The sequence below is a fragment of the Triticum urartu genome, chromosome 6A (assembly GCF_056163025.1).
Source record: "Triticum urartu cultivar PI428250 chromosome 6A, HENAU_Tu73, whole genome shotgun sequence".
Classification (NCBI taxonomy): domain Eukaryota; kingdom Viridiplantae; phylum Streptophyta; class Magnoliopsida; order Poales; family Poaceae; genus Triticum; species Triticum urartu.
This window is the reverse complement of record NC_141878.1, coordinates 90,933,622-90,956,999: the sequence shown is the minus strand read 5'-3', so window position 1 is coordinate 90,956,999 and position 23,378 is coordinate 90,933,622. Positions and strand designations below refer to the sequence as shown.

Below are 23,378 nucleotides of genomic sequence, written 5' to 3'. Positions count from 1 at the left end.
CCCAAGGGGCCTATTGTCTCGTACTTAGTACAAAAGTTAGCGTGATACATACTGCATTTTAGCTGTAAAATCTTCGAAGGAGGTTGGCGTTCCATGGTCGTTCCGACTCCTTGCCGGAGTCGTCTCTCTTTCGTGCCTTCGGCTTCTGCGCGTCGATCAGGTAGTAGGAGTCGTTGCCTAAGGCTCTGCTGATGACAAAGGGGCCCTCCCAAGGGGCCGAGAGCTTGTGCTGGCCGGCTGTTCGCTGGATCAGCCGGAGCACAAGATCGCCCTCTTGAAAAGATCTTGGCCTGACCTTCCGACTGTGGTAGCGGTGCAAACCTGCTGGTAGATGGCAGACCGGCTGAGGGCTAACAGCCGGCCTTCTTCCAGCAGGTCGACGCCGTCTTCTCGTGCTTCCTTGGCCTCCGCCTCCGTGTACATGGTTACCCGAGGCGAGTCGAACTCGATGTCAGTTGGGATGACCGCCTCGGCACCATACACAAGGAAGAAAGGGGTGAAGCCGGTTGACTTGTTTGGTGTAGTGTGCAGACTCCAGAGGATAGCCGGCAGCTCATCGAGCCAACAGCCGGCTGAACGCTCCAGTGGTACGACCAGTCGGGGCTTGATGCCGGAGAGGATGAGGCCGTTGGCTCGCTCGACCTGGCCGTTTGACTGCGGGTGGGCGACGGACGCTAAGTCCAGCCGGATACCTTGGGCTGCGCAGAAACGTGCCAAGGCTCCTTTGGCAAAATTCGTGCCATTGTCGGTGATGATGCTGTGTGGCACGCCGTACCGAGTTGTTATGTCTGCGATGAATGTCACAGCAGTCGGCCCATTAAGCTTCTTGATCGGCTTTACCTCAATCCACTTGGTGAATTTGTCCACGGTGACGAGCAAATGCGTCATGCCGCCGCGCGCCGTCTTGAATGGGCCCACCATGTCCAGTCCCCAAACGGCGAAGGGCCAAGTGAGGGGAATGGTCTTGAGTGCCAAAGCCGGCATGTGTTGCTTGCAGCTGAAGAGTTGGCACCCCTTGCAATATTTAACTAATTCTTTGGCGTCATCCAAAGCAGTCGGCCAGAAGAAACCATGGCAGAAAGCTTTGGCGACGAGTGATCTTGAGGCCGCATGGTGGCCGCATTCTCCTTGGTGAATGTCTCTGAGGATTGCAATGCCCTTCTCTTGCTCGACGCACCGTTGGAGGACTCCAGTGACACTGCGCTTGACTAGTTCTCTGTTGACGATTGTGTATGCTCCGGCTCGGCGTTGGACTTGTCTTGCCTCTGTTTCGTCAGCCGGCAGATCTTGGTTTACTAGGAAGTTGAGGATGGACTGAGCCCATGACGGAGCCGCGACTTCTCCTACTGTCAATGTGGCTACTGCCACCAGGGTGGGCGGGCTGGGTGGTGAAATGCTGGAGTCGGCCGCCGGCTGTTGTGCTGGTGCAGTCCCCGGGCCGGCTACTGCGGTCCCCGAGCCGGGTGTGGCAGTCCCCGAGCCGGTTGCCGAAGTCCCCGGGCCGACTACTTGGTTCTTCGAGCCGGACCCGGCCGCGTCGGGGTCAGGCGGTACGAAGATGGAATCGGATTCTGGAGAGGGTTTGATGGACGGCTTGAGGAGGCGTTGTAGAGCAACGTCGGTTGGTATTGCTTGCCGAGTGGAGCCTATTCGAGCCAGGGCATCGGCTGGCTCATTGTCGGCTCGCGGTACATGGAGGAACTCGCATCCTTCAAAGTATCCGCTGAGTTGTTGGACCAGGAAGCGGTAGCTTGCCATATTTGCGTCCTTGGCGTCCCAATCACCGGATGATTGCTGGACCACCAAGTCCGAGTCGCCATAACATAGGATCCGGCGAATGCCTAGCTCTTTGGCAAGCCGGAGCCCGTGTATGAGCGCCTCGTACTCGGCCACGTTGTTGGAGGCGGCAAAGTGAATCTGCAGCGTGTATCTGAGCTTGTCGCCTTTGGGAGAGGTAAGGACGACGCCGGCTCCCAAGCCGGTGCGCATCTTGGACCTGTCGAAGTGCATGCGCCAATGGGTGGAGTCGGGAGCCGACGGCAGGTACTGGGTCTCGGCCTAGTCGACGAGGAAGTCGGCCAGTGCTTGGGACTTGATGGCGGTGCGGGGCTGGTAGAAGATTGTGTAAGGGGCCAGCTCGATGGCCCATTTCGCCACCCGGCCGGATGCGTCCCGGTTGCCTATGATCTCGGCCAGCGGGGCGGTGCATACGACCGTGACGGGGTGCTCTTGAAAGTAGGGCTTCAGCTTTTTGGTGGTGAAGTACACGCCGTAACACATCTTCTGGTAGTGCGGGTAGTTCTGCTTTGAAGCGGACAACACCTCGCTCAAATAATACACCAGCCGCTGGACCGGCTGGGCTCGGCCTTCTTCTAGGCATTGGACTACGATGACGGTGCTGACCACCCGGCTGGTTGCGGCAATGTAAAGGAGCATGGGCTCTTTCTCAGTCGGCGCCGCTAGGACGGGCGGCGTGGCCAGCATCTTCTTCAGCTCATGAAAAGCTTGGTCGGCCTGGTCGTTCCACTTGAAGTGAGTGCTCTTCTTCATGAGGCGGTAGAGGGGGAGAGCCTTCACTCCGAGCCGGCTGATGAAGCGGTTCAAGGAGGCCAAGCATCCGGTGAACTTTTGGATGTCTCGAAGCTTGGTGGGGATCGCCATTCTCTCGATGGCCTTGATCTTCACCGGGTTGCATTCAATGCCGCGTTCGGAGACCAGGAAGCCTAGGAGCTGGCCGGCTGGCACTCCGAACACGCATTTCTCGGGGTTGAGCTTGATTTGGAACCGGCGTAGGTTCTCAAACGTTTCCTTGAGGTCTCCCAGCAAGGTGCCGCGCTTCTCCGTCTTCACCACAATGTCGTCCAAGTAGACGTGAGCGTTTCTGCCGAGTTGCTTGAGGAGGCACTTCTGGATGCAACGCTGAAAAGTAGCACCGGCATTTCTCAAGCCGAATGTCATAGTCAGGTAGCAGAAGGCTCCAAATGGCGTGACGAAGGCGGTCTTCAGGCGGTCGTCCGGATCTAGCTTTATCTGGTGATATCCTGAGTAAGCATCCAAGAAACTCAACAGCTCGCATCCGGCTGTGGAGTCTATCACTTGGTGAATCTTTGGCAGGGCAAAGGGATCTTTGGGGCAGGCCTTGTTGAGGCTTGTGTAGTCTATACACATGCGCCACTTGTTGTTCTTCTTTAGCACGAGGACCGGGTTGGCGAGCCACTCTGGAAAGAAAACTTCCATAATGAAGCCGGATGCCAGAAGTCGGGCTATCTCCTCCCCTACAATCCTGCGTTTCTCCTCCGACAGTCGGCGAAGGGGTTGTTTGACTGGCTTTGCGTCTTCTCGGACGTGTAGTTTGTGCTCGGCGAATTTCCTCGGAACACCCGGCATGTCCTTGGGGGACCATGCAAAGATGTCCCGATTCTCACGGAGGAAATCGGCGAGTTCGCCTTCCTATTTGCTATTCAGGTTTGCCCCGATGACGGCAAACCTTTCGGGGTGCTCGGGGTCAAGGGGTATCTTCTTGGTTTCTTTGGCCGGCTGGAAAGATCCTTGGGCATCATACTCCTTGGGGTCGGGGGACTGGTTCGGCTGCTTGCTGGCCAGGGCCACGACCCGGTCCAACATCTTCTTCTCTTCGGCAATCACAAGGGACTCGGCCAGCCGGCTGCTGGCGGCAGCGCACTCGGAAGACTTCTTGTAATCGCCGGCTACGGTGATGACGCCTTTGGTGCTTGGTATCTTCATCTTGAGGTATGCATAGTGGGGAACTGCCATGAATTTGGCCAAGGCAGGTCGGCCAAGCAATGCATGGTAAGGGCTCTCCAGGTCCACTACTTCAAACCAGATCGCTTCCCGGCGGAAATGCTCCTTGTCCCCAAAAAGTACATCAATCTTGATCTTGCCAATAGGGCCGCAGGACAAGCCGGGTACGATGCCATGAAAACTGTCCGAGTCGGCATGAGCTGCTTTGTCTTGACATTTAGCTTTTCCAGGGTGTCACGGTACAGGATGTTGATGCTTCTCCCGCCGTCTATCAGCACGCGGGAGAAGCGGGCAACGTGTCTGTCCGTCACGAGGGTGGCTTCCAGGACCAACGCATAAGAGCCGGGAGACGGCATCACTTCTGGATGGTCGGCCCGGCTCCAGCTGATGGGCTTTTCTGACCAATGCATGTGTCCGGCGGGGTTGGTAGAGACCACGCTGACTTCTTGGTGCTCTCGGCGTTTGCTGCGCCGGTCTTCGGGCTGGCTTGTAAAGACGATGTAGGTTGCTTGCTCGTCAGGGAATTCGTCGTGCACGGCTCCGACTGCGGGCCGAGCGGCCGGAGGCGGTGGAGGCGGAGGCGGCGGGCCGGCAGGCGGTGGCGGCGCGAGCCCCTCTCCTTTAGAGATTCGGGTGAGCCAATGGCACTTCCGGGTTGTGTGGTTGGACGGTTTCGTGTCACTGTGGAACTTGCACGGGGCGTCGAGAGTTTGCTCGTAGGAGAAAGCCGGCTGCCAAGCCAGCCGGCCGCCCTTGGGCTTCTTGGGCGCGGGTCGTCCTTCAGGCGGCGCGTCTTCGACCGTGGCCACCTGCCGACTAGCGGGAGGCGGCGCAGGGCCCTTGCGCTTGTGGTTGTTCGGGTGTGGGCGTCGGCCGGAATCCCCTGCCGACGTCTTGGGCGCCAGGTTGAGTACTTTCCGGACGCATCTACCCGAAGCTCGGTCTTCATCGAAGAGTCGGCGGTGGTGTATTTGTCGGCTATGTCCAGAAGCTCGTCAAGGGTAGTCGGCTCGTCGCAGAGGAGCTTGTGCTTGAGGAGGGTACCTTCTCAGCACCCGGCAGTGAAGTATTCGATGGCTTGCACCTCGTGCACCCCTCACAAGTGTTGGAAATATGCCCTAGAGGCAATAATAAAAGTATTATTATTATATTTCTTTGTTCATGATAATTGTCTTTATTCATGCTATAACTGTATTATCCGGAAATCGTAATACACGTGTGAATAATAGACACCAACATGTCCCTAGTAAGCCTCTAGTTGACTAGCTCGTTGATCAACAGATAGTCATGGTTTCCTGACTATGGACATTGGATGTCATTGATAACGAGATCACATCATTAGGAGAATGATGTGATGGACAAGACCCAATCCTAAACATAGCACAAGATCGTATAGTTTGTTTGCTAGAGTTTTCCAATGTCAAGTATCTTTTCCTTTGACTATGAGATTGTGTAACTCCCGGATACCGTAGGAGTGCTTTGGGTGTGCCAAACATCACAACGTAACTGGGTGACTATAAAGGTATACTACGGGTATCTCCGAAAGTGTCTGTTGGGTTGACATGGATCAAGACGGGGATTTGTCACTCCGTATGACGGAGAGGTATCACTGGGCCCACTCAGTAATGCATCATCATAATGAGCTCAAAGTGACCAAGTGTTTGGTCACGGGATCATGCATTACGGTACGAGTAAAGTAACTTGCTGGTAACGAGATTGAACGAGGTATTGGGATACCGATGATCGGATCTCGAGCAAGTAACATACCGATTGACAAAGGGAATTGTGTACGGGGTTGTTTTAATCCTCGACATCGTGGTTCATCCGATGAGATCATCGAGGAGCATGTGGGAGCCAACATGGGTATCCAGATCCCGCTGTTGGTTATTGACCGGAGAGCGATCTCGGTCATGTCTACATGTCTCCCGAACCCGTAGGGTCTACACACTTAAGGTTCGGTGACGCTAGGGTTATAGGGATATGTATATGCAGTAACCCGAATGTTGTTCGGAGTGCTGGATGAGATCCCGGATGTCACGAGGAGTTCCGGAATGATCCGCAGGTAAAGAATTATATATAGGAAGTACTGTTTCCGCCATCGGGACAAGTTTCGGGGTTATCCGTATTGTACCGGGACCACCGGAAGGGTCCCGGGGGCCCACCGGGTGGGGCCACCTGTCCCGGGGGGCCACATGGGCTGTAGGGGGTGCGCCCTGGCCTACATGGGCCAAGGGCACCAGCCCCAAGAGGCCCATGCGCCTAGGGTTACAAGGGGAAAGAGTCCTAGGAGGGGAAGGCACCTCCTAGGTGCCTTGGGGGGAGGGAAACCCCCCTTGGCCGCCGCCCCACCCTAGGAGATTGGATCTCCTAGGGCCGGCGCCCCCCCCCTTGGCCCTCCTATATATAGTGAGGGATGGAGGGCTTTTCTCCCACGCCTTTGGTTGCCTCCTTCTCCCTCTCCAACACCTCCTCCTCCTCCATAGCGCTTGGCGAAGGCCTGACGGAGTACTGCAGCTCCATCATCACCACGCCGTCGTGCTTCTGGTGGTGCCATCTCCCTCAACCTCTCCTTCCCCCTTGCTGGATCAAGAAGAAGGAGACGTGGCTGTTCCGTACGTGTGTTGAACACGGAGGTGCCGTCCGTTCGGTGCTAGGATCTTCGGTGATTCGAATCACGTCGAGTACGACTCCCTCATCCACGTTCTTTGAACGCTTCCGCTCGCAATCTACAAGGTACGTAGATGCATCTAATCACTCGTTGCTAGATGAACTCATAGATGGATCTTGGTGAAACCGTAGGAATTTTTTTTTTCTGCAACGTTCCCCAACAGTGGCATCATGAGCTAGGTCTATGCGTAGTTCTTCTTGCGCGAGTAGAACACAATTTGTTGTGGGCGTAGATGTTGTCAACTTTCTTGCCGCTACTAGTCCTATCAAGCTTCAACGGTATTGTGGGATGAAGCGGCCTGGACCAACCTTACACGTACGCTTACGTGAGACCGGTTCCACCGACTAACATGCACAAGTTGCATAAGGTGGCTGGCGGGTGTCTGTCTCTCCTACTTTAGTTGGAGCGGATTCGATGAAAAGGGTCCTTATGAAGGGTAAATAGAAGTTGACAAATCACGTTGTGGCTTTCACGTAGGTAAGAAAACGTTCTTGCTAGAACCCTACTTCAGCCACGTAAAACTTGCAACAACAATTAGAGGACGTCTAACTTGTTTTTGCAGCAAGTGCTTTGTGATATGATATGGCCAAAGCTGTGATGAATGATGAATGATCTATATGTGATGTATGAGATGTTCATGCTATTGTAAAAGGAATCACAACTTACATGTCGATGAGTATGACAGTGACAAGATGACCATGGAGCCCCAAGATGGAGATCAAAGGAGCTATGTGATATTGGCCATATCATGTCACTATTATTATTTGATTGCATGTGATGTTTATCATGTTTTGCATCTTGTTTGCTTAGAACAACGGTAGTAAATAAGATGATCCCTCATAATAATTTCAAGAAAGTGTTCCCCCTAACTGTGCACCGTTGCTAAAGTTCGTCGTTTCGAAGCACCACGTGATGATCGGGTGTGATAGATCCTTACGTTCACATACAACGGGTGTAAGACAGATTTATACACGCAATACACTTAGGTTGACTTGACGAGCCTAGCATGTGCATGGACATGGCCTCGGAACACAGAAGACCGAAAGGTCGAGCATGAGTCGTATAGAAGATACGATCAACATGAAGATGTTCACTGACGTTGACTAGTCCGTCTCACGTGATGATCGGACACGGCCTAGCCAACTCGGATCATGTTATACTTAGATGACTAGAAGAGGGATGTCTATCTAAGTGGGAGTTCATTATAATTTGATTAGATGAACTTAATTATCATGAACTTAGTCTAAAATATTTACAATATGTCTTGTAGATCAAATGGCCAACGTAGTCCTCAACTTCAACGCATTCCTAGAGAAAACCAAGCTGAAAGACGATGGCAGCAACTACACGGACTGGGTCCGGAACCTGAGGATCATCCTCATAGCTGCCAAGAAAGATTATGTCCTACAAGCACCGCTAGGTGATGCACCTGTTCTCCCTGCAGAACAAGACGTTATGAACGCTTGGCAGGCACGTACCAATGACTACTCCCTCGTTCAGTGCAGCATGCTTTACAGCTTAGATCCGGGGCTCCAAAAGCGTTTTGAGAGACATGGAGCATATGAGATGTTCGAAGAGCTGAAAAAGGTTTTTCAAGCTCATGCCCGGGTCGAGAGATATGAAGTCTCCGACAAATTCTTTAGCTGTAAGATGGAGGAAAATAGTTCTGTCAGTGAGCACATACTCACTATGTCTGGGTTACATAACCGCTTGACTCAGCTGGGAGTTAATCTCCCAGATGACGCGGTCATTGACAGGACCTTCAGTCGCTTCCACCGAGCTACAAGAGCTTTGTGATGAACTTCAATATGCAGGGGATGGAAAAGACCATTCCTGAAGTATTTGCTATGCTGAAATCAGCAGAGGTAGAAGTCAAGAAGGAACATCAAGTGTTGATGGTCAATAAAACCACTAAGTTCAAGAAGGGCAAGGGTAAAAAGAACTTCAAGAAGGACGGCAAGGGAGTTGCCGCACCCGACAAGCAAGCTGCCGGGAAGAAGCCAAAGAATGGACCAAAGCCCGAGACTGAGTGTTTTTATTGCAAGGAAAGTGGTCACTGGAAGCGGAACTGCCCCAAATACTTAACGGACAAGAAGGCCGGCAAAACGAAAGGTATATGTGATATACATGTAATTGATGTGTACCTTACCAGTACTCGTAGCAGCTCATGGGTATTTGATACCGGTGTCGTTGCTCATATTTGTAACTCACAGCAGGAGCTGCGGAATAAACGAAGAATGGCGAAGGACGAGGAGACGATGCGCGTCGGGAATGGTTCCAAGGTCGATGTGATCGCCGTCGGCACGCTGCCTCTACATTTACCTACGGGATTAGTTTTGAACCTCAATAATTGTTATTTAGTGCCAAGTTGGAGCATGAACATTGTATCAGGATCTCGTTTAATTCGAGATGGCTACTCATTTAAATCCGAGAATAATGGTTGTTCTATTTATATGCGAGATATGTTTTATGGTCATGCTCCGATGGTGGATGGTTTATTCTTTATGAATCTCGAGCGTAATGCTACACATATTCATAGTGTAAGTACCAAAAGATGTAAGATTGATAATGATAGTCCCACATACTTGTGGCACTGCCGCCTTGGTCACATAGGTGTCAAACGCATGAAGAAGCTCCATGCTGATGGACTTTTAGAGTCTCTTGATTACGAATCATTTGACACGTGCGAACCAAGCCTCATGGGTAAAATGACCAAGACTCCGTTCTCAGGAACAATGGAGCGAGCAACCAACTTATTGGAAATCATACATACTGATGTGTGCGGTCCAATTAGTGTTGAGGCTCACGGTGGATATCGTTATGTTCTCACCCTCACTGATGACTTGAGTAGATATGGGTATGTCTACTTAATGAAACACAAGTCTGAAACCTTTGAAAAAGTTCAAGGAATTTCAGAGTGAGGTTGAGAATCAACGTGACAGGAAAATCAAGTTTCTACGATCAGATCGTGGAGGAGAATACTTGAGTCACGAATTTGTCACACACTTAAGGAAATGTGGAATCGTTTCACAACTCACGCCGCCTGGAACACCTCAGCGTAACGGTGTGTCCGAACATCGTAATCGCACTCTATTAGATATGGTGCGATCTATGATGTCTCTTGCCGATTTACCACTATCTTTTTGGGGCTATGCTTTAGAGACTGCCGCATTCACTTTAAATAGGGCACCGTCAAAATCCGTTGAGACGACACCGTTTGAATTATGGTTTGGGAAGAAACCTAAGCTGTCATTTCTAAAAGTTTGGGGATGCGATGCTTATATCAGGAAACTTCAACCTGAAAAGCTCGAACCCAAATCGGAAAAATGCGTCTTCATAGGATACCCTAAAGAAACTATTGGGTATATCTTCTACCTCAGATCCGAAGGCAAGATCTTTGTTGCCAAGAATGGATCCTTTCTAGAGAAAGAGTTTCTCTCGAAAGAAGTAAGTGGGAGGAAAGTAGAACTTGATGAAGTATTACCTCTTGAACCGGAAAATGGCGCAACTCAAGAAAATGTTCCTGAGGCGCCTGCACCGACTAGAGAGGAAGTTATTGATGATGATCAAGATACTTCTGATCAAGCTCCTACTGAAATTCGAAGGTCCACAAGGACACGTTCCGCACCAGAGTGGTACGGCAACCCTGTCTTGGAAATCATTTTGTTAGACAACGGTGAACCTTCGAACTATGAAGAAGCGATGGCGGGCCCGGATTCCGACAAATGGCTAGAAGCCATGAAATTCAAGATAGGATCCATGTATGAAAACGAAGTATGGACTTTGACTGACTTGCCCGTTGAACGGCGAGCCATAGAAAATAAATGGATCTTTAAGAAGAAGACATACGCGGATGGTAATGTGACCATCTATAAAGCTCGGCTTGTCGCTAAGGGTTATTGACAAGTTCAAGGGGTTGACTACGATGAGACTTTCTCACCGGTAGCCAAGCTGAAGTCTGTCCGAATAATGTTAGCAATTGCCGCATTTTATGATTATGAGATATGGTAGATGGACGTCAAAACGGCATTCCTTAATGGTTTCCTTAAGGAAGAATTGTATATGATGCAACCGGAAGGTTTTGTCGATCCTAAGAATGCTGACAGGGTGTGCAAGCTCCAACGCTCGATTTATGGGCTGGTGCAAGCATCTCGGAGTTGGAACATTCGCTTTGATGAGATGATCAAACCGTTTGGGTTTACACAGACTTATGGAGAAGCCTGCGTTTAAAAGAAAGTGAGTGGGAGCTCTGTAGCATTTCTCATATTATATGTAGATGACATACTTTTGATGGGAAATGATATAGAACTCTTGGACAGCATTAAGGCCTACTTGAATAAAAGTTTTTCAATGAAGGACTTTGGTGAAGCTGCTTATATATTAGGCATCAAGATCTATAGAGATAGATCAAGATGCCTCATAGGTCTTTCACAAAGCACATACCTTGATAAGATATTGAAGAAATTCAATATGGATCATTCTAAGAAGGGGTTCTTGCCTGTGTTACAAGGTGTGAAATTGAGCTCGGCTCAATGTCCGACCACGGTAGAAGATATAGAAGAAATGAGTGTCATCCCCTATGCCTCAGCCATAGGTTCTATTATGTATGCCATGCTGTGTACCAGACCTGATGTAAACCTTGCCGTAAGTTTGGTAGGAAGGTACCAAAGTAATCCCGGCAAGGAACACTGGACAGCGGTCAATAATATCCTGAAGTACCTGAAAAGGACTAAGGAAATGTTTCTCGTTTATGGAGGTGACGAAGAGCTCGTCGTAAAGGGTTACGTCGACGCTAGCTTCGACACAGATCTGGATGACTCAAAGTCACAAACCGGATACGTGTATATTTTGAATGGTGGGGCAGTAAGCTGGTGCAGTTGCAAGCAGAGCGTCGTGGCGGGATCTACATGTGAAGCGGAGTACATGGCAGCCTCAGAGGCAGCACATGAAGCAATTTGGGTGAAGGACTTCATCACCGACCTAGGAGTCATACCCAATGCGTCGGGGCCAATCAAGCTCTTCTGTGACAACACTGGAGCTATTGCACTTGCAAAGGAGCCCAGGTTTCACAAGAAGACAAGGCACATCAAGCGTCGCTTCAACTCCATTCATGAAAATGTTCAAGATGGAGACATAGAGATTTGTAAAGTACATACAGACCTGAATGTAGCAGATCCGTTGACTAAACCTCTCCCTAGAGCAAAACATGATCAACACCAGAATTCCATGGGTGTTCAATTCATCACAATGTAACTAGATTATTGACTCTAGTGCAAGTGGGAGACTCTTGGAAATATGCCCTAGAGGCAATAATAAAAGTATTATTATTATATTTCTTTGTTCATGATAATTGTCTTTATTCATGCTATAACTGTATTATCCGGAAATCGTAATACAGTGTGAATAATAGACACCAACATGTCCCTAGTAAGCCTCTAGTTGACTAGCTCGTTGATCAACAGATAGTCATGGTTTCCTGACTATGGACATTGGATGTCATTGATAACGAGATCACATCATTAGGAGAATGATGTGATGGACAAGACCCAATCCTAAACATAGCACAAGATCGTATAGTTCGTTCGCTAGAGTTTTCCAATGTCAAGTATCTTTTCCTTTGACTATGAGATCGTGTAACTCCCGGATACCGTAGGAGTGCTTTGGGTGTGCCAAACGTCACAACGTAACTGGGTGACTATAAAGGTATACTACGGGTATCTCCGAAAGTGTCTGTTGGGTTGACATGGATCAAGACGGGGATTTGTCACTCCGTATGACGGAGAGGTATCACTGGGCCCACTCAGTAATGCATCATCATAATGAGCTCAAAGTGACCAAGTGTTTGGTCACGGGATCATGCATTACGGTACGAGTAAAGTAACTTGCTGGTAACGAGATTGAACGAGGTATTGGGATACCGATGATCGGATCTCGAGCAAGTAACATACCGATTGACAAAGGGAATTGTGTACGGGGTTGTTTTAATCCTCGACATCGTGGTTCATCCGATGAGATCATCGAGGAGCATGTGGGAGCCAACATGGGTATCCAGATCCCGCTGTTGGTTATTGACCGGAGAGCGATCTCGGTCATGTCTACATGTCTCCCGAACCCGTAGGGTCTACACACTTAAGGTTCGGTGACGCTAGGGTTGTAGGGATATGTATATGCAGTAACCCGAATGTTGTTCAGAGTCCCGGATGAGATCCCGGACGTCACGAGGAGTTCCGAAATGATCCGGAGGTAAAGAATTATATATAGGAAGTACTATTTCGGCCATCGGGACAAGTTTCGGGGTTATCGGTATTGTACCGGGACCACCGGAAGGGTCCCGGGGGCCCACCGGGTGGGGCCACCTGTCCTGGGGGGCCACATGGGCTGTAGGGGGTGCGCCTTGGCCTACATGGGCCAAGGGCACCAGCCCCAAGAGGCCCATGCGCCTAGGGTTACAAGGGGAAAGAGTCCTAGGAGGAGAAGGCACCTCCTAGGTGCCTTGGGGGGAGGGAAACCCCCCTTGGCCGCCGCCCCACCCTAGGAGATTGGATCTCCTAGGGCCGGCGCCCCCCCCCCCTTGGCCCTCCTATATATAGTGAGGGATGGAGGGCTTTTCTCCCACGCCTTTGGTTGCCTCCTCCCTCTCCAACACCTCCTCCTCCTCCATAGCGCTTGGCGAAGGCCTGACGGAGTACTGCAGCTCCATCACCACCACGCCGTCGTGCTGCTGCTGGTGCCATCTCCCTCAACCTCTCCTTCCCCCTTGCTGGATCAAGAAGAAGGAGACGTGGCTGTTCCGTACGTGTGTTGAACGCGGAGGTGCCGTCCGTTCGGTGCTAGGATCTTCGGTGATTCGAATCACGTCGAGTACGACTCCCTCATCCACGTTCTTTGAACGCTTCCACTCGCAATCTACAAGGTACGTAGATGCATCTAATCACTCATTTCTAGATGAACACATAGATGGATCTTGGTGAAACCGTAGGAAATTTTTTTGTTTTCTGCAACGTTCCCCAACAGCAAGAATTGCGGAGCTCGGCCCAATGCGTGAGGTAGTCGCGAGTGGACTCGGCTGGGCCCTGCACGCACAGGGAGAGCTGTCTGGGCTTGGGGGCCCGCTTGTAGGTGCTGGTGAAGTTGCGGATGAAAGCTTCGGTGAAGTCCAGCCAGCTGTTGATGCTGAGAGGCTTGAGGCTGTTGAGCCAGGTCCGCGCCGTGCCTTACAGCATGAGGGGCACGTACTTCACGGCAACGCGCCGGTTGCCGTTGGCTATGCTGACCGCCGTGGAGTAGTCGATCAACCAATCTTCTGGCTTCACGGAGCCGTTGTACTTGGGCGTGTCTCTTGGGAGCGAGAACCCTTTGGGGAAAGGCTCATCGCGGATGCGGGGGCCGAAACAAGGCGGGCCGACATCGTCCTCTTCTTCCAGCGTCAGGGATCGCGCCAGGCGGTCGATCCGATGGCGGGCGTCATTCTCGCCGACTCCTTCGCGGCGACCTAGTCGGCCGCTGAGAGTCGGGTGCGCCACTGGCGGCGGGGTGGGATATCTCTCTCCACGGGGTCGAGGCGGAGGCGGGTTGCCCCGCCATTCCATGGCTCAGGGATGGCCGTCCGCGTCTCGCTCGATGGAGATTCGGGTCCGGCTTCGGCTGGCCGCCGGCTCTTTCTCGCGCCGCGCGCGGGTGTTGCTCGTAGTCGGTGTCCGGGAAATCGCGCCGTGATCTCGGCGCGGGGGAGGGCTTCCCGCGGGCGTCAGCTTCGTGCCGCCGTGCGGCCGCGTCAATCAGTTGCTGGATGCGCCGGGTCATGTGGGGGAGGTCTTCGGCCTCCAAGCCGTCCAACTCATCTACGGCCGCCTGGGCACCACGCAAGTTCTCGAGCGGAGTGGCATAGACCGGGCGGTCGACTCCCAGCGTGTCGGCAATGACGGCGCCGCGTTGCTTGACAATGCCGGCCCGGCTTGGCCCGCCCGGGGCTGGCGTGCCGAAGGCGGCACGGTCAGCTTCGCGCTGGTAGGCCTCAGTGAGGCGTCTCACGGAAGCCAGCCTCCGACCCTCTGCGAGGAGGGCGAGGCGGTGGGCCTCCAGTGCTTCGTCGTCGGCATCAGCCGGGAGGGTGGTGGACAAGTCGTGGGCCACCGCGTGCGGGGCGTCGTGGGCGCTCTCGTCGGCCGGGCTGCCGTGGCCGATGACCATCACTTCGGTGGTGACCGTATCACGGCCGTCGGTCTGAGGAAGCGGGTCGTTGTAGAACGCGACGTTGGTGGGGAAGGTGTCGAAGGAGGCCGTGTCGGAGTCGACACGGATCGGGTCGGTGGAGCCAACCGACTCCATATCCACAGCGGGCTCGCTGGAGACATGGAGCTGGCCGAGGAGGTTGGCGAGGTGGTCGGTGCCCGCATCAGAGGCGAGCTCGTCGGAGATGAGGGTTTCGTCGAGGAGATCGGCGAGGCTGCTCGCCGCGCAGATGCTGGTGACGCCTTGCAGCGCATCGTGGCAAGCGCCATCGGGTGTGCCGGGCTGGCTACGCTCGCTGGGGAGGAAGAGGGTTCCCGTCCAGAACAGGTCTCCGGACGACGGTGCACCTGGCCCCACGGTGGGCGCCAAATGTCGGGTGGTAGGTGCGACATATGCCAACGGGTGGCTTATCATTGTGGGAGCCAGTAAGACGTCGCCGGTGCCTGGAAACGGGTGGTAGGCCCCTGCGTACATATATGGTGGAGTGATTATCTTTTTCTCTCCACAACAAGCGTTTCAGTTTGTGTACATGGCATTAAAGAAAAGAAACTCTCTATTTAAGGTGACTAACTATACAACTCCTACTTACTACTAGTAGTAGTATTGTTCAATTGTGCTCCCCAGCCCTCTATTCATTGAACAACTCCACGGGTGAATAACCATACAGTACTACTAGTATTTATATAGAATGAACAAGCTCAAACTATTTTCACGTAGTTAAAAGTTGAGGGTGCGGCTTTTCCCGGGCATTACCCATGGCAGTTTTTGCGTAGGCGGTTTGACAGAGAGGCGAGGAGGGTGAGGGAGTAGTGGTTTCAACTTAGTTACTGCTGGAAAGGCCGGGCTATGAGATTTGACGGCGCGTTACTACTGGAAAGACTTGTTATATGACTACTCATTATAGTTATGAATTACTGGCGCTACGACCGGGGTAATGCCCCCTTCCATTCCGCATTCTAATTTGGTGCATGACACGTCGACCCGGATGCTGGCTCTCCCACATGTCTACCTTTTCCCTCAAAAAAGAGGTACGAGTGCTCAGTACTCCTATTCTATCAACACGAGTCCCATCTGACAACAGTGTTCGTGCTACAGCTAGCTCTTCTCCCTCGTTCCTCTCTTCTAATTCTAAACTAAGCCGACGCTCGATGGGTGGGTGGGGATTTGCCAATGGTCGGTTTTCTCAACTGCGGCCCCACCTCACAGTGAAAACATTACGACTGGAATAAAAATAACATATACTCCCTCTGTTCCTAAATATAAGCCTTTTTAGATATTTCAAATGGAATACAACATACGGATCTATGTAGACATATTTTAGAGTGTAGATTCACTCATTTTGCTCCGTATGTAGTCACTTGCTGGAATCTCTAGAAAGACTTATATTTGGGAATGGAGGGAGTACTATACTAATAAAACATTAAGGCCACGAGGCGATGGAGTGCTGGTTACAGGAGGCAAGAAGAAGAGATGCATCCATCGACGATGTCCACCTCCTCAACTTAGGGCGCTGGCCCACCGAACGGTGGCTAAGTAGTAGAGGCTTTCATGGCCAGGTCAACGTGCTTTTGAACAATGGCGTCCAAAGATTCCAGCCGCTAGAAGAAGGCCAACGTCTTTCTGTCCTCGCTGGCCTTGTAGTGGCCTATGTAGACGATTTCCTTGTAGACGTGGATGTGCGGGTTGACCGTTTCTTGCATGGTGAGGCGCTGCGCGGCGAGCGCGGCCTCGAGGTGCACATTCTTTGAGACGGCCTCATAGCATGGAGCCTACCCCAACGATTTTAAGCTTAGAGGCATGGTACACGATATCCTAGACTACTCTACACATGAAACTGCCACACGAGCATCCGGACTGCGCTTGGCTCTTCACCTCTTCAGGAACTCGAACAATGATGGAGTACTACTGCAGTGAAGGAGTACTACAGTATGCTTCTAGGCATCTAACACCGAATGAACTGCTACATGTCCATCGCGTGCGGGAGGGAGAGCGTGTAGCGAAAGCTTCTCCTAGTCTTGCCAACCACCATGCTCATGGGCTAGGGAGGGATGCAGCTTCATTGACTTACTGATCCTACCTTAGCATGTATGACAGGTGGGCCCAACAGGTGGGTGGCCCACGTGTCATACAGCGAAAGGCAGGTGCAGTTAAGGCACCGGACCTCAATCCGCGAGGGAGAGGGCGTTCTAGTAACCTAACTTCTCGTTGTTGTACGAGTTGACGCGACACATCAAAGCACTACACTCGATATATTTTAATAATTTGTGTTTACCGATGCATTAATTACAATGCATGCATGCATGCCGTGACTCTCCTTTTGATACTTGTGTGTGTTGATCTGATGCACCTTGAAGTAGTATGAATATGTGACGGTAAAGCTTCGTAATGCCCCGGACCTAAAGCGAGAGAAGGTTGTGCACGAGGAGGGCGAGATCATGCAGACGGAACAGGACCCGACGATGGAGCTCTCTATGGTCTCGATGGACCTCACCATGCTCCACTGCCCCTTGAAGAATCCAGTGTATAAGGTTCGAATACACCTCGTCCGTTCGGCTGATTGACCAAGGTGCATGTTTCTTGATTGATGTGCTGTTCGGTTGATTTGTGTAGTGCAAGGGAGGGCACCTGGCCTGCGCGGACTGCCGCGTCGAGCGCCCCGGGAACCAGCAGCAGTGCCAGAAGTGCGAGCGCGGCAGTGGCTTCGATGTGGGGAACACGGTGGTGGACACCATCCTCTCCTCGGTGAGGGTGGAGTGCCCGCACGAAGGCTGTGGGCTCTACGTCACTTACCACAAGCTCGCCGATCACCAAAGCGTGTGTCCGCTCGCGCCATGCAAATGCCCCATGCCCATCTACGGCTACGAAGGCTCGCCGCGGGCGCTCTCTCACCACAGCTGCACCGTGCACCCCATGCCCGTGCACAGGATCTAGTACGGCAAGGTGCAACAGCTGCAAGTGCCACTGTCGGAGCCACGGCTCTTGCTGTTCGCGGAAGAGGACGGCCACATGTTTTTCTTGGTCGGCGGCATGCTCGACATCGGCACACCTATCGCTATGTCGGTCATCTGCATCAGAGCGGGGGCACCCCCACTACCGCACTACGTGGCCAAGATTTGGGCGAACGGCCCACCGGGGGAGCCCAAAGGTAGGACCGATGCCGTCAAGGTGGAAATGGAGGTGAGAAGCAGCAAGGATCCCGGCGACGTCATCGTGCAAGAGCTGACCTTCTTCACAGTTTCGCCCAAGCTGTTGGCCGGGGCTAAGTTGGTGTCCCTCCACATTCAGATTGACAAGCTCATGTCCTAAATGATTCTACAGTGCCTTTTGTTTATCTTAGTAATATGCTAATATAGGGGTTACCTCTGTCTACTTTAGCTTAACAGATGGTGGGTTTTGGTGGCGATGCAGCAATTACTTCGACATTAGATCAGCAGCTAAAGTAATTTCCAACAGTCGAACGGATATTTTGTGTCTACTGGATATAAAGATCCTTTGGGTAAGAAGTATAACGGCAACTGCTTATATGCTTGTTTGTTCAGGAAGTGTTGCATACTTGTGCGAGTTGACGTGACACATCAAAGTAGTATTCTACTACTACTAGTAGTACTCCCTCCGATCCTAATTTCTCTGCGCATAAGTCAAGGCGCAGATACCAAGGAGAGCCTGGTTGTGTCTATACTTGGACAACTCACTCGACTGCATGCGCACCAGGTAGACGAAGCTCGTGTCGTGTTGGTGCCGTGTGCGGCCCGCACATTAACCAAAACCTCGCGCCTCCAGCTTAGCCTCCGCGTTTTAAACTTCTCAATCTCAAGTCCAAGGAGCAACGCGAAACCTATGATAGAGCCAATCAGATGGTTAAGAACACTACAATTCGTAGCTACAAATGCATGCGTGAGAGAGGACGAGTGCGTGTGTGCACCTCTTCTCTTCTTGTATAACGTACTCCATTTTTATATACAAGGCAACTATCAAAATAACAATTTGCAGATATACAATGTAACGCTCATGATGCGGCTATATCTCCCACGTGTCGAGGCATGACTTAGAGGCATAACCGCATTGTGGTTTTGTCGCAAGAAGGGTCATCTTCACACAATCCCATGTAATGAACAAGAAAGGGATAAATAGAGTTGGCTTACAATCGCCACGTCACACAATACTTAAATAAATCATACATCTTTCAGAGTACACACATAGTCCGACTACGGACAAATCCAAAAGAAAAGAAGATAACCCAACTTCTAGATCCCCGATCGTCCCAACTAGGCTCCACTACTGATCATCAGGAAACGAACATAGTAACGACCAAGGTCCTCCTCGAACTCCCATTAAGCTCGGTTGCATCACCTGCATCTGTATCATCGGCACCTACAACTGTTTTGGTAGTATATGTGAGTCACGAGGACTCTGCAATCCAAAACCCACGAGATCAAGACTATTTAAGCTTATGGGTAGGATAAGGTTAAGAGGTGGAGCTGCAGCAGGCGCTATGCAAATAGGGTGGCTAACATACGAGTACAAGAGTAAGATGAGAAACTACGCAACGATCGAATACTAGAAGTGATCAAGAAGTGATCCTGAACTACTTACGTTGAAACATAACCCCACCGTGTTCACTTCCCAAACCTCAACGGAAAGAGACCATCACGGTTACACACGTGGTTGGTGTCTTTTAATTAATTCAAGTCTCAAGTTCTCTACAACCGGATATTAGCAAATTCCCATCTGCCACATAACCGCGGGCACGGCTCTCGAAAGTTTAAACCCTGCAGGGGTGTCCAAACTTAGCCCATGACAATCTCATGGTTCGCGGAGACAATCCTCCATCGTGGGACCCTCCGATCAGACTCGGAATCCCGGTGCACAAGATATTTCGACAAAGGTAAAACTGGTCTAGCAAGACCTCCCGATGCACCGACCTAGCCTGATAGGAGTAGCGCGGTCTCATTCTCAGGGTACACTAGATGAGCTACGCGTACAGGTATATACCAAATACCCCAATTTGCCAAGGGGCGGCCCCGCACAGTGCTCTAGGTTGGACCAACACTCATGTGGAGCACTGGCCCGGGGGTTGATTAAGTCCACGGGGTCCGGAAAGTCCCTATGCAAGTTTTAGTTGTGATTAGGCAAATGGTAAAACCAAGGTTGGGCATTGCTGGAGGATTTTTATTCAAAGCGAACTGTCAAGAGGGGCCCATAAACCCTCATCTTGTTAGGGACGCAAAATCAAGGAACATAACACCTGTATGACGAAAACTATGGCGGCAAGAGTGGAACAAAACACCGAGTGAAAGGCCAAGCCTTCCACCCTTTGCCAAGTATATAGATGCACTAATTAAATAAGAGATATTATGATATCCGAACACATCGATGTTCCAACATGGAACAACATGCAAGGCACCTTCAACTAGCAATGCTATAAGAGGGGCTGAGAAAAAGCAGTAACTTAGCCAAACATCGGTTTGCTAGGAAGGTGGGTTAGAGGCTTGACATGGCAATATGGGAGGCATGATAAACAAGTGGGAGGTAGCGCGACATAGCGATAGAACAAACAACTAGCAAGCAAAGATAGAAGTGATATCGAGGAAAATGGTCATCTTGCCTGCAAAGTTCTCAGAGTTGACAAAAGCTTCCTCCTCATTAGCGTACTCAATAGGTTCCTCGTTCACGAAATCGTCTCCCAGCTCTACCCAAAGAAAGAACACAAGCAACGGAAGAACAATCAATCATGGTGCAATTCAGAAGCAACATGATGCAAGACATGGCATAAAATGCAAGATATGATGTGCAATGCATATGGGTACTCCGAAAGGAAAAGAATGATCAATGCATCAACTTGGCAAACCAAGTATGCTGCTGCAAAGTTGGGGTGATTTTGGTCGAAATCGATATAAGGATCACTGGAAACGGATGCACGGCTTGCAAATGACAAGTAAAACGAGAATTATGCAAAGCTACGCTTAACGGTGCTACCTCTTGAGCACTGCGTTGGTTTTCCCCAAAGAGGAAGGGATGATGCAGCAAAGTAGCATAAGTATTTCCCTCAGTTTTTGAGAACCAAGGTATCAATCCAGTAGGAGGCTACGCGCGAGTCCCTCGTACCTGCACAAAACAAATAAATCCTCGCAACCAACGTGAATAGGGGTTGTCATTCCCTACATGCCCACTTACAAGAGTGAGATCTGATAGATATGATAAGATAATATTTTTGGTATTTTTGTGATAAAGATCTAAAGTAAAATAAAGTCAAACTAAAAAGCAAAGGAAATAACTAAGTAGTAGGAGATTAATATGATAAAGATAGACCAGGGGGCCATAGGTTTCACTAGTGGCTTCTCTCGAGAGCATAAGTATTCTACGGTGGGTGAACAAATTACTGTTGAGCAATTGACAGAATTGAGCATAGTTATGAGAATATCTACGTACGATCATGTGTATAGGCATCACGTCCGAGACAAGTAGATCGACTCCTGCCTGCATCTACTACTATTACTCCACTCATCGACCTCTATCCTGCATGCATCTAGAGTATTAAGTTAAAAACAGAGTAACGCCTTAAGCAAGATGACATGATGTAGAGGGATAAACTCATGCAATATGATGAAAACCCCATCTCTTTATCCTCGATGGCAACAATACAATACGTGCCTTGCTGCCCCTACTGTCACTGGGAAAGGACACCGCAAGATTGAACCCAAAGCTAAGCACTTCTCCCATTGCAAGAAAGATCAGTCTAGTAAGGCAAACCAAACTGATACTTCGAAGAGACTTGCAAAGATAACCGATCATACATAAAAGAATTCAGAAAATATTCAAATATTGTTCATAGATAGACTTGATCATAAACCCACAATTCATCGGTCTCAACAAACACACCACAAAAAGAAGATTATATCAAATAGTTCTCCACAAGAGAGGGGGAGAACATTGTATTGAGATCCAAAAAGAGAGAAGAAGCCATCCAGCTAATAACTATGGACTCGTAGGTCTGAGGTAAACTACTCACACTTCATCGGAAGGGCTATGGTGTTGATGTAGAAGCCCTCCGTGGTCGATGCCCCCTCCGGCGGAGCTCCGAAACAGGCCCCAAGATGGGATCTCGTGGATACAGAAAGTTGCGGTGGTGGAATTAGATTTTTGGCTTCGTATCTGATCGTTTAGGGGTACGTAGGTATATATAGGAGGAAGGAGTACGTCGGTGGAGCAACAGGGGGCCCACGAGGGTGGAGGGCACGCCGGGGGGGGGGGGGGGGGGGTAGGCGCGCGCCCCTACCTCGTGGCCTCCTCTTTTGTGTCTTGACGTAGGGTCCAAGTCTCCTGGGTCTTGTTCGTTGAGAAAATCACGTTCCCGGAGGTTTCATTCGGTTTGGACTCCGTTTGATATTCCTTTCCGTCGAAACCCTAAAACAGGCAAAAACAACAATTCTGGGCTGGGCCTCTGGTTAATAGGTTAGTCCCAAAAATATTATAAAAGTGGATAATAAAGCCCAATAATGTCCAAAACAGTAGATAATATAGCATGGAGCAATCAAAAATTATAGATAAGTTGGAGAAGTATCAAGCATCCCCAAGCTTAATTCCTGCTCGTCCTCGAGTAGGTAAATGATAAAAACAGAATTTTTGATGCGGAGTGCTACTTGGCATAATTTTAATGTAATTCTTCTTAATTGTGGTATGAATATTCAGATCCAAAAGATTCAAGAAAAAAGTTCATATTGACATAAAAATAATGATACTTCAAGCATACTAACTAAGCAATTATGTCTTACCAAAATAACATGGCCAAAGAAAGTTCATCCCTACAAAATCATATAGTTTAGTCATGCTCCATTTTCGTCACACAAGAATGCTCTCATCATGCACAACCCCGATGACAAGCGAAGCAATTGTTTCATACTTTAGTAATCTCAAACCTATAAACTTCCACGCAATATATGAGCATGAGCCATGGACAAAGCACTATGGGTGGAATAGAATATAATGAGGGGGGTTATGTGGAGAAGACAAAAAGGAGAAAGTATCACATCAACGAGGCTAATCAATGGGCTATGGAGATGCCCACCGATTGATGTTAATGCAAGGAGTAGGGATTGCCATGCAACAGATGCACTAGAGCTATAAATGTATGAAATCTCAACAAAAGAAACTAAGTGGGTGTGCATCCAACTTGCTTGCTCACGAAGACCTAGGGCACTTGAGGAGGCCCATAGTTGGAATATACAAGCCAAGTTCTATAACGAAATTTCCCACTAGTATAAGAAAGTGACAAAACAAGAGACTCTCTATCATGAAGATTATGGTGCCACTTTGAAGCACAAGTGTGGCAAAGGATAGTAACATTGCCCCTTCTCTCTTTTTCTCTCATTTTTTGGGCCTTCTCTCTTTTTTATGGCCTTTCTCTTCCTTTTTTTTATAATTTCTCACTTGGGACAATGCTCTAGAAAATGATGATCATCACACTTCTATTTATTTACAACTCAATGATTACAACTCGATACTAGAACAAAAGATGACTCTATATGAATGCCTCCAGCGGTGTACCGGGATATGCAATGGACCAAGAGTGACATGTATGAAAGAATTATGAACGGTGGCTTTGCCACAAATACTATGTCAACTACATGATCATGCTAAGCAATATGACAATAATGAATGTGTCATGTTAAACGGAATGGTGGAAAGTTGCATGACAATATATCTCGGAATGGTTATG

General features: G+C 50.0%; 1 protein-coding gene across 1 annotated transcript; it reads left to right on the top strand.

Moving 5' to 3' along the window:
- The first annotated feature begins 17,121 nt into the window (after positions 1-17,121).
- On the top strand, positions 17,122-17,593 carry LOC147964153 (putative E3 ubiquitin-protein ligase SINA-like 6). Its single transcript, XM_087529857.1, has 2 exons — positions 17,122-17,190; positions 17,273-17,593. The coding sequence occupies exons 1-2, from the start codon at positions 17,122-17,124 to the stop codon at positions 17,591-17,593; spliced, it is 390 nt and encodes a 129-aa protein (XP_087385983.1).
- The last annotated feature ends 5,785 nt before the right edge of the window (positions 17,594-23,378 follow it).

Excerpts from the sequence above, each read along its gene's own strand:
- LOC147964153 (XM_087529857.1), top strand. The coding sequence starts at position 17,122 with ATGGAGCTCTCTATGGTCTCGATGGACCTCACCATGCTCCACTGCCCC. Across the intron at positions 17,191-17,272 it reads TGAAGAATCCAGTGTATAAG|TGCAAGGGAGGGCACCTGGC; the intron begins GTTCGAATACAC and ends TGATTTGTGTAG.